The following is an 18,189-nucleotide window of genomic DNA, read 5'->3' on the forward strand; positions in this document are numbered from 1 at the left end:
AATACCATTTAAACACTGATACCATCACACTGTACCATCTGTAAACGCCATTTATTCACAGATACGATCACACAATACCATCTGTAAACACAATTTAAACACTGACACCATCACACTGTACCATCTGCAAATACAATTTAAACACTGATACCATCACACTGTACCATCTGTAAATACCATTTAAACACTGATACCATCACACTGTACCATCTGTACATACGAGTTAAACGCTGAATCCATCATACTGTCCAGTCGGGAAACACCATTTAAACACGGATAGCATCATAGTGTACCATCTGTAAACACCATTTAAACACTGATAGCATCACACTGTACCATCTGTAAATACCATTTAAACACTGATAGCATCACACTGTACCATCTGTAAATTCCATTTAAACACCGATACCATCACACTGTATGATCTGTAAACACCACTTAAACACTCAATCCATGACACTATACAATCTGAAAAAACACCATTTAAACACTGATACCATCACACGGTACCATCTGTAAATACCGTTTAAACACTGATAGCATCACATTGTACCATCTGTAAATACCATTTAAATACTGATAACATCACACTGTATCATCTGTAAACACCATTTAAACACTCATACCATGACACTATACAATCTGTAAACACCACTTAAACACTGATACCATTATACTGTACCATCTGTAAACATCATTTAAACACTGATACCATCACACTATACAATCTGTAAACACCATTTAATCACTGATACCATCACACTGTACCATCTTTAAATACCATTTAAACACTGATACCATCACACTGTACCATCTGTAAATACCATTTAAACACAGATACCAGCACACTGTACCATCTGGAAACACCATTTAAACACTGATACCATCACAGTGTACCATCTGTAAATACCATTTAAACACTGATACCATCACACTGTACCATCCGTAAACGCCATTTATACACAGATACCATCACACAATACCATCTGTAAATACCATTTAAACGCTGAAACCATCACACTGTACCATCTGTAAACAACATTTAAACACGGATACCATCACACTGTACCATCTGTAAATACCATTTAAACGCTGAAACCATCACACTGTACCATCTGTAAATACCATTTAAACACTGATAGCATCACACTGTACCATCTGTAAACACCATTTAAACACTGATACCATCACACTGTACCATCTGTGAATACCATTTAAACAATGATAGCATCACACTGTACCACGTGCAAACACCATTTAAATACTGATAGCATTACACTGTACCATCTCTAAATACCATTTAAACGCTGAAACCATCACACTGTACCATCTGTATATACCATTTAAATGCTGAAACCATCACACTGTACCATCTGTAAACACCATTTAAATACTGATACCATCACACTATACCATCTGTAAATACCATTTAAACACTGATAGCATCACACTGTACCATCTGTAAATACCATTTTAACGCTGATAGCATCACACTGTACCATCTGTAAATACCATTTAAACACTGATACCATCACACTGTACCATCTGTAAACGCCATTTATTCACAGATACCATCACACAATACCATCTGTAAACACCATTTAAACACTGACACCATCACACTGTACCATCTGTAAATACAATTTAAACACTGATACCATCACACTGTACCATCTGTAAACACCATTTAAACACTGATAGCATCACACTGTACCATCTGTAAATACCATTTAAACACTGATAGCATCACACTGTACCATCTGTAAATTCCATTTAAACACCGATACCATCACACTGTATGATCTGTAAACACCACTTAAATACTCAATCCATGACACTATACAATCTGAAAAAACACCATTTAAACACTGATACCATCACACGGTACCATCTGTAAATACCATTTAAACACTGATAGCATCACACTGTACCATCTGTAAATACCATTTAAATACTGATAACATCACACTGTATCATCTGTAAACACCATTTAAACACTCATACCATGACACTATACAATCTGTAAACACCACTTAAACACTGATACCATTATACTGTACCATCTGTAAACATCATTTAAACACTGATACCATCACACTGTACCATCTGAAAATACCATTTAAACACTGAAACCATCACACTGTACCAACTGCAAATACCATTTAAACACTGATAGCATCACAGTGTACCATCTGTAAACACCATTTAAACACTGAAAACATCACACGGTAACATCTGTGAATACCAATAAAACACTGATACCATCACACTGTACCATCTGTAAATACCATATAAACACTGATACCATCACACTGTACAATCTGTAAATACCATTTAAGCAACAAAACCATCACACTGTACCATCTGTAAATACCATTTAAACACTGAAACCATGACACTGTACCATCTGTAAATACCATTAAGACACTGATAGCATCACAACGTACCATATGTAAACACAATTTAAACATTGATAGCATCACACTGTACCATCTCCAAACACCATTTAAACATTGATACATCACACTGTACCATCTGTAAACAGCATTTAAACGCTGAAACCATCACACTGTACCATCTGTAAACACCATTAAAACACTGATACCATCACACTGTACCATCTGTAAATACCATTTAAACACTGATACCATAACACTATACCATCTGTAAATACCATTTAAACACTGATACCATCACACTGTAGCATCTGTAAATACCATTTCAACACTGATACCATCACAAGGTACCAGCTGTAAATACCATTTAAACACTGAGAGCATCACACTGTACATCTGTAAATACCATTTCAACACTGATAGCATCACACTGTACCATCTGTAAATACCATTTCAACACTGATACCATCACAAGGTACCAGCTGTTAATACCATTTAAACACTGGCACCATCACACTGTACCATCTGTAAACACCATTTAAACACTGATACAATCATAGTGTACCATCTGTAAATACCATTTAAACACTGAAACCATCACACTGTACCATTTGTAAATGCCATTTAAACACTGAAACCATCACACTGTACCACATGTAAATACCATTTAAACACTGAAACCTTCACACTGTACCATGTGTAAATACCATTTAGACACTGATACCATCACACTGTACCATCTCTAAATACCATTTAAACACTGAAACCATCACACTGTACCATCTGTAAATACCATTTAACCACTGAAACGATCACACTGTACCATCTGCAAATACCATTAAAACACTGATAACAATCACACTGCACCATCTCTAAACACCATTTAAACACTGATACCATCACACTGTACCATCTGTAAATACTGTTTAAACACTGATAGCATCACACTGTACCATCTGTAAATACCATTTAAACACTGATACCATCACACTGTACCATCTGTAAATACCGTTTAAACACTGATAGCATCACACTGTACCATCTGTAAATAACATTTAAACAACAAAACCATCACACTGTACCATCTGTAAATACCATTTAAACACTGAAAATATCACAATATACCATCTGCAAATACCATTAAAACACTGATAACATCACACTGTACCATCTGTAAATACCATTTAACCACAGAAACGATCACACTGTACCATCTGTAAATACCATTTAAACACTGATAGCATCAAACTGTACCATCTGTAAACACCATTTAAACGCTGATAGCATCACACTGTACCATCTGTAACTACCATTAAAACACTGATACCATCACACTGTACCATCTCTAAATACCATTTAAACACTGAAACCATCACACTGTACCATCTGTAAATATGATTAAAAACCTGATACCATCACACTGTACCATCGGTAAATGCCATTTAAACGCTGACACCATCATACAGTCCAATCTGTAAACACCATTTAAACACTGATAGCATCACAGTGTACCATCTGTAAGCACCATTTAAACACTGAAACCATCACACTGTAACATCTGTAAATACCATTTAACATTGAAACCAACACACTGTACCATCTGTAAATACCATTTAAACACTGATAACATCACACTGTACCATCTGTAAATACCATTTAACCACTGAAACGATCACACTGTACCATCTGTAAATACCATTTAAACACTGAAACCATCACACTGCACCATCTGTAAACACCATTTAACACTGATACCATCACACTGTACCATCTGTAAATATCATTTAAACACTGATAACAATCACACTGCACCAGCTCCAAACACCGTTTAAACAGTGATACCATCACACTGTACCATCTGTAAATACCATTTAAACACTGAAACCATCACACTGCACCATCTGTAAACACCATTTAACACTGATACCATCACACTGTACCATCTGTAAATATCATTTAAACACTGATAACAATCACACTGCACCAGCTCCAAACACCGTTTAAACACTGATACCATCACACTGTACCATCTGTAAATATCATTTAAACACTGATACCATCTCACTGTACCATCTGTAAATATCATTTAAACACCGATACCATCACACTGTATGATCTGTAAATACCATTTAAACACTGATACCATCTCACTGTACCATCTGTAAATATCATTTAAACACTGATACCATCACACTGTACCATCTGTAAATATCATTTAAACACTGATACCATCTCACTGTACCATCTGTAAATACCATTTAAACACTGATACCATCAAACTGTACCATCTGTCAATACTATTTAAACACTGATACCATCACACAGTATCATCTGTAAACAGCATTTAAACACTGACACCATCACACTGTACCATCGGTAAACACCATTTAAACACTGATACCATCAAACTGTACCATCTATAAATAGCATTTAAACACTGATACCATCACTCTGTACCATCTTAAAATACCATTTGAACGCTGAATCCATCATAATGTCCAATCTGTAAACACCATTTAAACACTGATAGCATCACAGTGTACCATCTGTTAACAACATTTAAACACTGAAACAATCACTCTGTACCATCTGTAAACACCATTTAAACACTGACACCATCGCACTGTACCATCTGTGAACAGCATTTAAACACTGATTCCATCACACTGTACCATCTGTAAATACCATTGAAATGCTGATAACATCACACTATACCATCTGTAAATACCATTTAAACACTGATACCATCACACTGTATCATGTGTAAATACCATTTAAACACTTATACCATCACACTGTACCATTTGTAAATGCCATTTAAACGCTGAAACCATCACACTGTTCCTTGTGTAAATACCATTTAAACACTGATAGCATCACACTGTACCATCTGTAAATAGCATTTAAACACTGATACCATCACACTGTACCATCTGTAAATACCATTTAAACACTGATACTATCACACTGTACCATCTGTAAATACCATTTAAACGCTGAAACCATCACACTATAACATCTGTAAACACCATTTAAACACTGATATCATCACACTATACCATCTGTAAATAGCATTTAAAGGCTGAAACCATTACACTGTACCATCTGTAAATACCATTTTAACGTTGATACCATCACACCGTACCATCTGTACATACGAGTTAAACGCTGAATCCATCATACTGTTCAATAGGTAAACACAATTTAAACACGGATAGCATCACACTGTACCATCTGTAAAAAACATTTAAACACTGAAACCATCACACTCTACCATCTGTAAATACCATTTTAACGTTGATACCATCACACCGTTCCATCTGTACATACGAGTTAAACGCTGAATCCATCATACTGTTCAATAGGTAAACACAATTTAAACACGGATAGCATCACACTGTACCATCTGTAAAAAACATTTAAACACTGAAACCATCACACTCTACCATCTGTAAATACCATTTAAACACTGATATCATCACACTTTACCATCTGTAAATTCCATTGAAACACTGATACCATCACACTGTACCATCTGTAAATACCATTAAAAGCTGAAAAAATCACACTGTACCATCTGTAAACACCATTTAAATACTGATACCATCACACTGTACCATCTGTAAATACCATTTAAGCACTGATATCATCACACTGTACCATCTGTAAACACCATTTAAACACTGATAGCATCACACTGTACCATCTGTAAATACCATTTAAACACTGATAGCATCACACTGTACCATCTGTAAATTCCATTTAAACACCGATACCATCACACTGTATGATCTGTAAACACCACTTAAACACTCAATCCATGACACTATACAATCTGAAAAAACACCATTTAAACACTGATACCATCACACGGTACCATCTGTAAATACCGTTTAAACACTGATAGCATCACACTGTACCATCTGTAAATACCATTTAAATACTGATAACATCACACTGTATCATCTGTAAACACCATTTAAACACTCATACCATGACACTATACAATCTGTAAACACCACTTAAACACTGATACCATTATACTGTACCATCTGTAAACATCATTTAAACACTGATACCATCACACTATACAATCTGTAAACACCATTTAATCACTGATACCATCACACTGTACCATCTTTAAATACCATTTAAACACTGATACCATCACACTGTACCATCTGTAAATACCATTTAAACACAGATACCAGCACACTGTACCATCTGGAAACACCATTTAAACACTGATACCATCACAGTGTACCATCTGTAAATACCATTTAAACACTGATACCATCACACTGTACCATCCGTAAACGCCATTTATACACAGATACCATCACACAATACCATCTGTAAATACCATTTAAACGCTGAAACCATCACACTGTACCATCTGTAAACAACATTTAAACACGGATACCATCACACTGTACCATCTGTAAATACCATTTAAACGCTGAAACCATCACACTGTACCATCTGTCAATACTATTTAAACACTGATACCATCACACAGTATCATCTGTAAACAGCATTTAAACACTGATACCATCACACTGTACCATCTGTGAATACCATTTAAACAATGATAGCATCACACTGTACCACGTGCAAACACCATTTAAATACTGATAGCATTACACTGTACCATCTCTAAATACCATTTATACGCTGAAACCATCACACTGTACCATCTGTATATACCATTTAAATGCTGAAACCATCACACTGTACCATCTGTAAACACCATTTAAATACTGATACCATCACACTATACCATCTGTAAATACCATTTAAACACTGATAGCATCACACTGTACCATCTGTAAATACCATTTTAACGCTGATAGCATCACACTGTACCATCTGTAAATACCATTTAAACACTGATACCATCACACTGTACCATCTGTAAACGCCATTTATTCACAGATACCATCACACAATACCATCTGTAAACACAATTTAAACACTGACACCATCACACTGTACCATCTGCAAATACAATTTAAACACTGATACCATCACACTGTACCATCTGTAAATACCATTTAAACACTGATACCATCACACTGTACCATCTGTACATACGAGTTAAACGCTGAATCCATCATACTGTCCAGTCGGGAAACACCATTTAAACACGGATAGCATCATAGTGTACCATCTGTAAACACCATTTAAACACTGATAGCATCACACTGTACCATCTGTAAATACCATTTAAACACTGATAGCATCACACTGTACCATCTGTAAATTCCATTTAAACACCGATACCATCACACTGTATGATCTGTAAACACCACTTAAACACTCAATCCATGACACTATACAATCTGAAAAAACACCATTTAAACACTGATACCATCACACGGTACCATCTGTAAATACCGTTTAAACACTGATAGCATCACATTGTACCATCTGTAAATACCATTTAAATACTGATAACATCACACTGTATCATCTGTAAACACCATTTAAACACTCATACCATGACACTATACAATCTGTAAACACCACTTAAACACTGATACCATTATACTGTACCATCTGTAAACATCATTTAAACACTGATACCATCACACTATACAATCTGTAAACACCATTTAATCACTGATACCATCACACTGTACCATCTTTAAATACCATTTAAACACTGATACCATCACACTGTACCATCTGTAAATACCATTTAAACACAGATACCAGCACACTGTACCATCTGGAAACACCATTTAAACACTGATACCATCACAGTGTACCATCTGTAAATACCATTTAAACACTGATACCATCACACTGTACCATCCGTAAACGCCATTTATACACAGATACCATCACACAATACCATCTGTAAATACCATTTAAACGCTGAAACCATCACACTGTACCATCTGTAAACAACATTTAAACACGGATACCATCACACTGTACCATCTGTAAATACCATTTAAACGCTGAAACCATCACACTGTACCATCTGTAAATACCATTTAAACACTGATAGCATCACACTGTACCATCTGTAAACACCATTTAAACACTGATACCATCACACTGTACCATCTGTAAAAACCATTTAAACAATGATACCATCACACTGTACCACGTGCAAACACCATTTAAATACTGATAGCATTACACTGTACCATCTCTAAATACCATTTAAACGCTGAAACCATCACACTGTACCATCTGTATATACCATTTAAATGCTGAAACCATCACACTGTACCATCTGTAAACACCATTTAAATACTGATACCATCACACTATACCATCTGTAAATACCATTTAAACACTGATAGCATCACACTGTACCATCTGTAAATACCATTTTAACGCTGATAGCATCACACTGTACCATCTGTAAATACCATTTAAACACTGATACCATCACACTGTACCATCTGTAAACGCCATTTATTCACAGATACCATCACACAATACCATCTGTAAACACCATTTAAACACTGACACCATCACACTGTACCATCTGTAAATACAATTTAAACACTGATACCATCACACTGTACCATCTGTAAATACCATTTAAACACTGATACCATCACACTGTACCATCTGTAAACACCATTTAAACACTGATACAATGACACTATACAATCTATAAACACCATTTAAACACTGATACCATGACAGTATACAATCTGTAAACACCATTTATACACTGATACTATCATACTGCACCATCTGTAAACACCATTTAAACACTGCTACCAGGACACAATACCATTAGTAAATAACATTTAAACACTGACATGGAATTGCACCACATATAACCAACATCTAAAGCACTGATACCATGGCACCGTACCATCAATAGACAACATTTAACCACTGGTACCATGTCACACTAACAATAATAAACAATGTGTCAATACTGATATCACAGTACTCTACTATTAATAATCAAGATTTATACAATGATATCATGGCACTCTACCATCATGAAATATCATTTGAACACTGACACCATGGCACCGTATCATCTACAGGCAATATTTATACAGAGATATCATGGCACATTCCTTCTGTAAATAGCATTCATCACATGGCCCGGCATATCCCACCAGTCTGCCATTACCATCAATTCAAGGTATCAACCCTGGTTCGATGAAGAGTACAGGAGGGCATGTCAGGAGCAGCACCAGGCATACATAAAAATGAGGTGTCAACCTGGTGAAGCTACAAAACAGGACTACTTACATGCCAAACAGCAGAAGCAGCAAGTGACAGACAGAGCTAAGCAATTCCAGAACCAATGGATTAGATCTAAGCTCTGCAGTCCTACCACATCCAGTCATGAATGGTGGTGACAATTAGACAACTCACTGGAGGAGTAGGCTCCACAAATATCCCCATCCTCAATGATGGGGGAGCCCAGCAGAGCAGTGCAAAAGATAAGGTTGAAGCATTTGCAACAATCTTCAGCCAGAAATACTAAGCAGATGATCCATCTCAGCCTCCTCTGGAGGTCCCCAACATCATAGATGCCAGTCTTCAACCAATTTGATTCACTCCAAATGTTATCATGAAAGGGCTGAAGGAACTGGATACTGCAAAAACTATGGACCCTGACAACATTCCAGCAATAGTACCGAAGACTTGTGCTCCAGAACTCGCTGCATCCTGAGCCAAACTGTTCCAGTACAGCTACAACACTGATATCTACCCAGCTATGTAGGAAATTACCCAGGTATGTCCTGCCCACAAAAAGCAGAACAAATCCTATCCAGCTAATTACTGCCCCATCAGTCTACTCTCAATCACTAGCAAAGTGATAGGTGTCGTCAACAATGCTATCAAGCAGCATTTACACAGCAATAACTGCTCACTGATGCTCAGTTTGAGTTCTGCCAGGGCCACTTAGATCCTGACTTAATTGCAGGCTTGTTTCAAACTTTGGAAAAGGGCTCAACCCAAAAAGCCTTGACATCAAGGACCCTTAGCAAATTGAAGTAAAATGTCAATCAAGGGGATGACTCTTCACTGGTTGGCATCATACCTAACACAAAGGAAGATGGCTGTGGTCAGCTCCAGGATATCACTGCAGGAGTTCCTCAGGGTAGTATCCTCGGCCCAACCATCTTCAGCTGCTTCATCAATGACCTTCCTTCCATCATAAGGTCAAAAGTGGAGGTGTTCGCTGATGATTGTGAAATGTTCAGCTCCATGTGCAACTCCTCAGATACTGAAACGTGTCCATATGCAACAAGACCTGGTCAATATCCAGGCTTGGGCTGACAAGTGGCAAGTAACATTTGCACCACACAAGTGCCAGGCAATGACCATCTCAAACAAGACAGAATCTAACCATCTCCCCTTGACATTCAATGGCATTGCCATTGTTGAATCCCCCACTATCAACGTTCTGGGGGGTTACCATTGACCAGAAACTGAACTGGACTAGCTGTATACAGGCTGTGGCTACAAGAAATGGTCAGAGGTTGGGGATCCTGAAACAAGTAACTCACCCTCTGGCTCCTGCCCAATTCGTGTCCACCATCTACAAGGCACAAGTCAGGCGTGTGATGGAATACTCTCCAGTTGCCTTGACGAATGAAGCTCCAAAAACACTCAAGAAGATTGATACCATCCAGGACAAATCAGTCTGAATGATCAGCACCCCATCCAGCAACTTAAACATTCACTCCCTCCACCACTGATGTACAGTGGCAACAGTGTATGCTATATACAAGGTGCACTGCAGCAACTCACCAAGGCTCCTTCGACAGCACCATGCAAACCCGTGACCTCTACCAACTAGAAGGACATGAGCAGCACCTGCAAGGTCCTCTCCAAGCCGCACACTGAGCTGACTTGGAATTATGTTGTCATTCTTTCACTGTCACTGGATCAAAATCCTGGAACTCCCAACAGCATTGTAGATGTACCCATACCAGATGAGGCAAGCACACTTGGGAGGCCCTCATAGCTGCTAGATTTGTGGAGGATGATGATGACATGCAGTGAGGAGACACCATAGATCCTCACATTGCATCTGTGAATGTTTGATACCTGACTGACTGATGGTAGTGCACATACCTCTATGATAAGGCTCTTGTCATGGAGACACAGCAGATGCCCACAGACCCTACATTCCAGGTGGATGATGACGACATGCAATGGGGCAACTCCATAGACACTCCACAGTTTATGTGAATATCTGACTCCAGTCTGGCTGTTGGCAGCTCGCTTGCACTCTGTAAACAAGGTCATATCATGAAGATGCAGCTGGGAAACTTTAACTTCTCCTGACCCTGTGGCATCCTTCGTGAGCTGAACGCTTCAGGAACACACTGTCACCAGACACAGCTGTTGGTGAATGGGGGGCCAGCCGCACCTCAAAGGTGCTGGGGCCGCACAGAGAGAATGATGGAACTCTCTGCTGCTGGCCCAGGGCATTCTGGCAGCAATGATAAGCCCCATCGAGGTGCAGGCATGACTGATGTGACCAGTGACTGTGAAGGTGCACCATCAGTGTGCTGGGAAGGTTACACAAAGCACAGGGAAGAGGCCCTGGACAGAGACAGCTGCTTTTACATTGTGCAGGAACCAAGATTTCACATCTGAGTGACACGAACACTGCTCATCAGAACAAGGAGCCATTGGCAAGGAGACATTCTTGGGAGTTCAGTTACAATAGTGAACATTTTGTACAACTGATTAACACCCGTGCCCAGGCTGTGCAACTATATCTTCTTGACCTTCCTAACCCTACCACTACGTCTTGGTGCTCCTCAGCCGCTCACAGGAGGAGGCAGCCTGCTGACTGCTACAACCTGTCTGTGATGACCTTCATGGGCATCCTCTGGAGGGCCGAGTCCTGGAGGGCCCCGGCCTGCTTTTGGGGTCCTGCTGTGTGGCAGTGGCACCCTCCTTGGCCTGTGGAGCTGGATTTTCTGGGGTCACAGGAAGAGGGGAGTCAGATTGGTCGGACCCTCCTCGAATCACCTGGTTGGATGGCCCCAGGGTGTGCACCTCCTCCCTATGGCTTCTTTAGGGTCTCTGGTTAACCCCTTGAGGAGAAGGGGAAGCTTCCGTGTGATTGAGATGCCCCGCACCCCTCTCGTGTTGCCAAGCTAACTATGGTATTAGCAATGGAGTTCAACCCGCGCGGCAGTGTAGGATCGATGTTCTAGACCAAGGTCTCCATGGCAGTCACCATCCTACCAGCACTGACCTCACTGCATTGGCTTGCTGGCGCTATCACCTCAGACTGAAAGCGGACAGACGCCTCCATCATGCCTTGCAAACTGAGGAGTGCAGCAGACACCCCTTCCTGTTATTCCCGAGCTTGCTTTTGCGGCTCCAGCAACTGAGGTATGACCGAGCCCAGGGGCTCGTCATCTGACTTGGACTCAGCAGAATTCTGGCCTCCAGCAGCCCTCTGAATGCTAGAAGACTGGGAAGTCCCTGCTGCTGCCTGCTGTGGATCAGACAATGCGATGTACTCACCAGATTATGATCCCAAGGCTGCTCTGGAAGTAGATCCCACCACGATGTGTGTCTTTGTGCTCGTGGAGGGTGTGGGTGAGCTCTGGCTAGTTAGATGACTCTATTTTCAAAGTCCATGAGGACCTTGATTTCAGGCACTAAACAAAATCAGAAACAAATGCTGGAAAAACTCAACAGATCTAACAGCTGTTGTGGAGAGAATAAAAACAGAGTTAACATTTCAAGTCCTTATGACTCTTCATCAGAGCGGAAGGAGAGTCATACAGACTTGAAACGTTAACTCTTTTTTTTCTCTCCCCTGATGCTGTCAGACCTGCTGAGTTTTTCCAACATTTCCTGTTTTTGTTTCAGATTTCCAGCATCCGCAGTATTTTGCTTTTACCTTGATTTCGGGCATTCCTGCACTGGTCAGTGACCTCTCCCTCTTGTGGTGTTCCAGCTTGTCCTGCATATGTATCGATGGAGAGAGCATAAGCAGGACGCCTGCCAGGCCAGATGATAGGTATGCCTGGCATGTGTGGGTGGTAAGTGATGCCACGGACAGGATGAGGACAATGAAGATGACTTTCTTTTCATTCATGGGATGTGAGTTTCGCTGGCTGGGCCAGCATTCATTGCCCATCCTTAGTTGCCCTTGAGAAGGTGGTGGTGAGCTGCCTTCTTGAACTGCTGCAGTCTGTATGCTGTAGGTACACCCGCAGTGCTGTTAGGAAGGGAGTTCCAGGATTTTGACCCAGCAACAGTGAAGGAATGGTGATATATTTCCAAGTCAGGATGGTGAATGACTTGAAGGGGAACTTCCCATCTATCTGCAGCCCTTGTATTTCTAGATGCCGGTGGTCATGGGTTTGGAAGGTGCTGTCGAAGAAGCCTTGGTGAATTCCTGCAGTGCATCTTGTAGATGGTACACACTGCTGCTGCTGTGCGTCAGTGTGAGTGAGTGAATGGTGATGTCCCTTGAACTGTGGATGTGTGAGGAGGGTTTGTGAGCATGTGAGTTGAGAGTGATGAGAAGAGTGACTTACTCTGGTGGCACGGAAGAGTTCATCCATCCTCTTTCGGTGCTGAATGAGTGTCCTCTTTTGCAGGGCATTGGCACTGACCACCGTTGACACCAGCTCCCAAGCCAGATTGGTGATGTTGCTGCCCCTCCTGCAGCCAGAGCTGGGGTAGAGGACATCACAGCGGGCCTCCACAGTGCCCAAAGTGTGTTCCAGGGATGCATCACTGAATCACAGGGCTGCAGTCTTCTTGCCTTTCGGGGCTATATCTTCTGTGCAGCAGTCCTGGGCTGGAAGCACCGAGAGGTGTGCGCTTGGCTGCACTTTAAATGTGGCCTGTGGAAACAGGGAGGTGACGGCCTGGCGGGTGAATCGGAGGGCGCCCGCCAGCAAAATGGCATGTTTCCTGGGAATGCATGATTCATGAGGCGGAATTGGGATGATTCAGTGTGAGAAGCCACCATTGCAACCAGCAGGTAAAGCATTCCTTTCCCCACTCACTATCACACTTGATGAAAATCTGGGACATTCCACTCCTAGTTTGAAGTTTACAGTGTAATTTGCCTCCTGCAAAGTTTTTAGACAAAGTTGCTCTTTGTTTGTTACAGTAAAAGTCTTAAATCTTGAAATCTTATTATATAATCCTTTCAGTCAGCGAATGGAAAATCAAATATCTTTTTAAAAGCTATTGGCCTCCATGGGGTTCATAACAATCTATAAACACCATTTAAACACTGATACCGTGGCACTGGATCATCAATAAGCATCACTTAATTATTGATGCCCTGGCAATTTATCATCTGTAAACAACATTTAAATGCAGATACGGTGGTACTACAGAATTTATAAAAAACCAGACACTGACACCAGAGCACTGTACTATCAATAAACAACATTTAAAGACTGTGAGATCATGGCAACTTACCATCCATAATCACTATTTAAACACTGACGTCATGACATGGTACCATCTATAAACAACATTTAAACAATGATGAGATGGCATTGTACAATCTATAGGTAACATCTAAGCACTGATACCATGTCAACGTACCATCAATAAACACCATTTAAAACACCGGCCCCCTGGCCCTGTGCCAACTGTAAACAACTGTTAAACACTGATACCACTGCATTTTAGCATCCATAAAACATATTTAACCATGACACTGTACTATCTATAAACAACTTTTCAAAATTGATATCATGCAATTGTTGTATTTATAAACAACACTGTACCAGTGATACCTGGCACTGTACCCTTAATAATCAATATGATACTGTGACACTGTAGCATCTATAGACAACATTTAAACACGGTTACCATGGTTATAGACACTACAATGCCAACATGTAAAACACTAATACCATGGCACTGTATCATCAATAAACAATATTTAAACAGTTTATCAATCCAAAGGATTTGGAATTTGAAATAATGATAATAATTGTGGCTAATACATCCGCAATCTCACTGCCTATTTCTTTCATATCCTGGTGTGGAAGCCATCAAGCTCTGGAAATTTGTCCCATTATTTCCCCATACAATTTTTGTTATTTGTATCAAATCATGTAATTTTCACCCCTTGAATTATTTTCAACTTCCTTTGTACCATTCTTCCACTGTAAAATGCGACACAATATATACTTAACAAGTCTGCTGTTTCCTTATTGTTCATTATGGTCTCACATGCATCTGTCTTTAATGAACCCACATTCCCCTTTACCACACTCTCTCATAATATATTTACGGGAACTTTTACTGTTAGCTTTGATATCCCTTGCAAGTATTTTTTTCCCATATTCCCTTCTTGCAGCTCTTATGACTTTCTTCAAATCCCTTTATGGCCATTCTTATTTTTAACACAGCTCTCCCAGTCCGCTGGATTTCCACTTTTCTTTGCTTTTGTGCAAGCTTTTGTTTTTCACTTGGTACCGTCTCTTTTGCTGGCTGCCGTGGCTTAACTGCACAGGTGGCTTTTTAGGGGTTGGAAAGGTTATTGGCGATTCCGGTGCTGACAACATTTATGGCAAGAAGTGATTCGAAGTGGCTGCCTGGCATCTGGCTGGAGCATACATACCCAGAGAATGGTTGTGTCCACTGGTGTCAATGAGCTGGACTGTAACCGATTTGCGCTGTTGATCATACAGTGTTGTGCCATCTGCAGATAAATAAATTAGAATCGAACTGGCCACACCAGGGTGATCAAAACTGACCTAAGTTTTAAAAAAGAAACATGAAGAAAGCAGCATTTGAAATTACAAAAATATCTTTTAATCCAGTAAAGGGACAAGAGGACATACTGCAAATGGGAGTAATTGAAATATATTTTAAAAAAACAGAAAATGCTGGAAATCCACCGTGTCTGAGAGAGAACAAGAAGCATTTAGGGTGCGACCCTTAATCAGAACCCAGTACAATTTTACAGCAATAAGTTTGCAGTCTGTTTGTTGCGAGGACCTCATGTTGGCTCTGAGTGCCAGAGCACCAGTACTACCTGGGGAAGCTTTCAGCCAATTGTTCCTTCGCCAAAGGCTAACTCTTCTGAAGTCATCTACTCTAAGTTGATTTCACCAAATCTTTTCACATTCTTCCCACTCAAATACTTACAGATTGCCTTTTAAATGTTAGAATTTTCTGCCACAATAGCCACTTGGAAAGCATCAGACATTCTAATTAACTCTTGGCGAGGAAAATAATCTTACTTCTCTCTTTGATATTCTGTTGACTAAATCTAAGTCTATGTCAATTTGGATCACCAAATTGTCATGGGCTTAAATTGTGAAAGCAACCAATAACCAGTGCAGGATACACTACCAAGAGAACTCATAGTGATCCAATATATTGCAGAGTGTAGGGTGCACTACACATATAGCTCACGCTGGTTCACTATATAGTTCAGTGCACAATATACTACAGGGAGAACACACGTTAGAGTTGGTTTGATATTCTATCTAGTGCAGGGTATTCTATAGGAAGAGCTCATGTTGGTTTGATATATTGTTCAGTGCAAGTTATTCTACTAGAATACTTGGATTAGTGGGTGCATAACCCAAATAATATGGAGTAAAATCAGATATTGATTTTCCATGGTAACTTGGGTGAAAAAAAGGAAAATTAAAATGAAAATATAGAGGTAACATCAAGTAGCATATTTGATTTGATGCTTAATTATCTAAGAGATAAAAGATGCTAATTGTTGTTTTGGAATGTCAGTCAGCGAAGTGACTCCTACAATGAATTAATATGCAATTTAATTGAAGGTTTATGCATTTCTTCAAACTATGTTACCATTGTTCGCAAGTCAAGTTCATCAATGAAGCAGTGTCTAGTACTAACAACTTAATTATTCTTACCTTCAGCCAGAACTTGTTTTCCATATCAGAGTTGTGATATGAATAGTGCTTGTTAAAGTCCCATGCACTAACAGTGTAGAAGCGAACAGTACATGGGAACCAGGCATACTGGGACAGGCCATCACTCACATCCAGAAATTCAGTCTGACAAACCTGGAGGGTCAGACAACATCCAACTCTTAAACCGAGGCTTATAAAACTTAATGGCCAAAATAAGTCTTGAGTGGCACTGCAAAATGGCCAGTTATAATTTCAGTGCAGAACAAAAGTCACCAGGGTGTAACATGACTGTCGATTTGCTGATGCCCATTTTGAACTATAAATCAAAACTACAGGCATAGAAGATGCATGAATATTCCATAGATTTGTGAATCACCCTCTTGCCTCTTCACCCCATTGGTAAAGCACATCACAAATCCCTTTTATCATAAATGAAAGAAGAAATTAAGTATCTCTTTCTAACCCAGAATAAAACATATACAGAAGCATACACTGCATTTCAAAAATAAGGGTTCAATGCTTTGAGTGGAATAAAGAGCACTGCAAGTGTTATTTAAGTACATGCTGTGTTGCTTGCGTGTACTGAGATGCTGATGTTATACTCCAGAAAGCCACTTGACAAATGAGGAAACTTGAGCCAAGCTTTACTCAGACTTATACTTACTTATAGAGAAATATTACACACATACACCTCCTAACTCAACCACACCACCATTTCAGTAAGTCTCTCTTTATATCTGCTCAAGTGAAACACTAATTAATGCCCTCCACCCGCATAACAGTAAATACCATTGATAAACAATTAACAGCTGGTGTGGTGATATTTCAGTGCTACAGGCATTTGTTAAAGGAGAATGAAAAGCCCAATCAGCCAGTCATAATCTTTGTATATATGATTGAAGCACACTTGGGCCATTTCTGCTACATGTTTGTTGAAATAAAATGTG

The 18,189-nt window shown here is 39.7% G+C and overlaps 1 protein-coding gene across 1 annotated transcript in view; it reads right to left on the reverse strand.

Moving 5' to 3' along the window:
* pappa2 (pappalysin 2) overlaps positions 1-18,189 on the reverse strand; it is a 641,043-nt gene that overhangs the window by 265,166 nt on the left and 357,688 nt on the right. The window contains exons 11-12 of the mRNA XM_041207795.1: positions 17,243-17,395; positions 15,967-16,102 (exon numbers count right to left, since the gene is read on the reverse strand). Coding sequence (XP_041063729.1) covers positions 15,967-16,102; positions 17,243-17,395 — 289 coding nt within the window. The remainder of the gene's footprint in view (positions 1-15,966; positions 16,103-17,242; positions 17,396-18,189) is intronic.

The sequence above is a fragment of the Carcharodon carcharias genome, chromosome 16 (genome assembly GCF_017639515.1).
Source record: "Carcharodon carcharias isolate sCarCar2 chromosome 16, sCarCar2.pri, whole genome shotgun sequence".
Taxonomy (NCBI): domain Eukaryota; kingdom Metazoa; phylum Chordata; class Chondrichthyes; order Lamniformes; family Lamnidae; genus Carcharodon; species Carcharodon carcharias.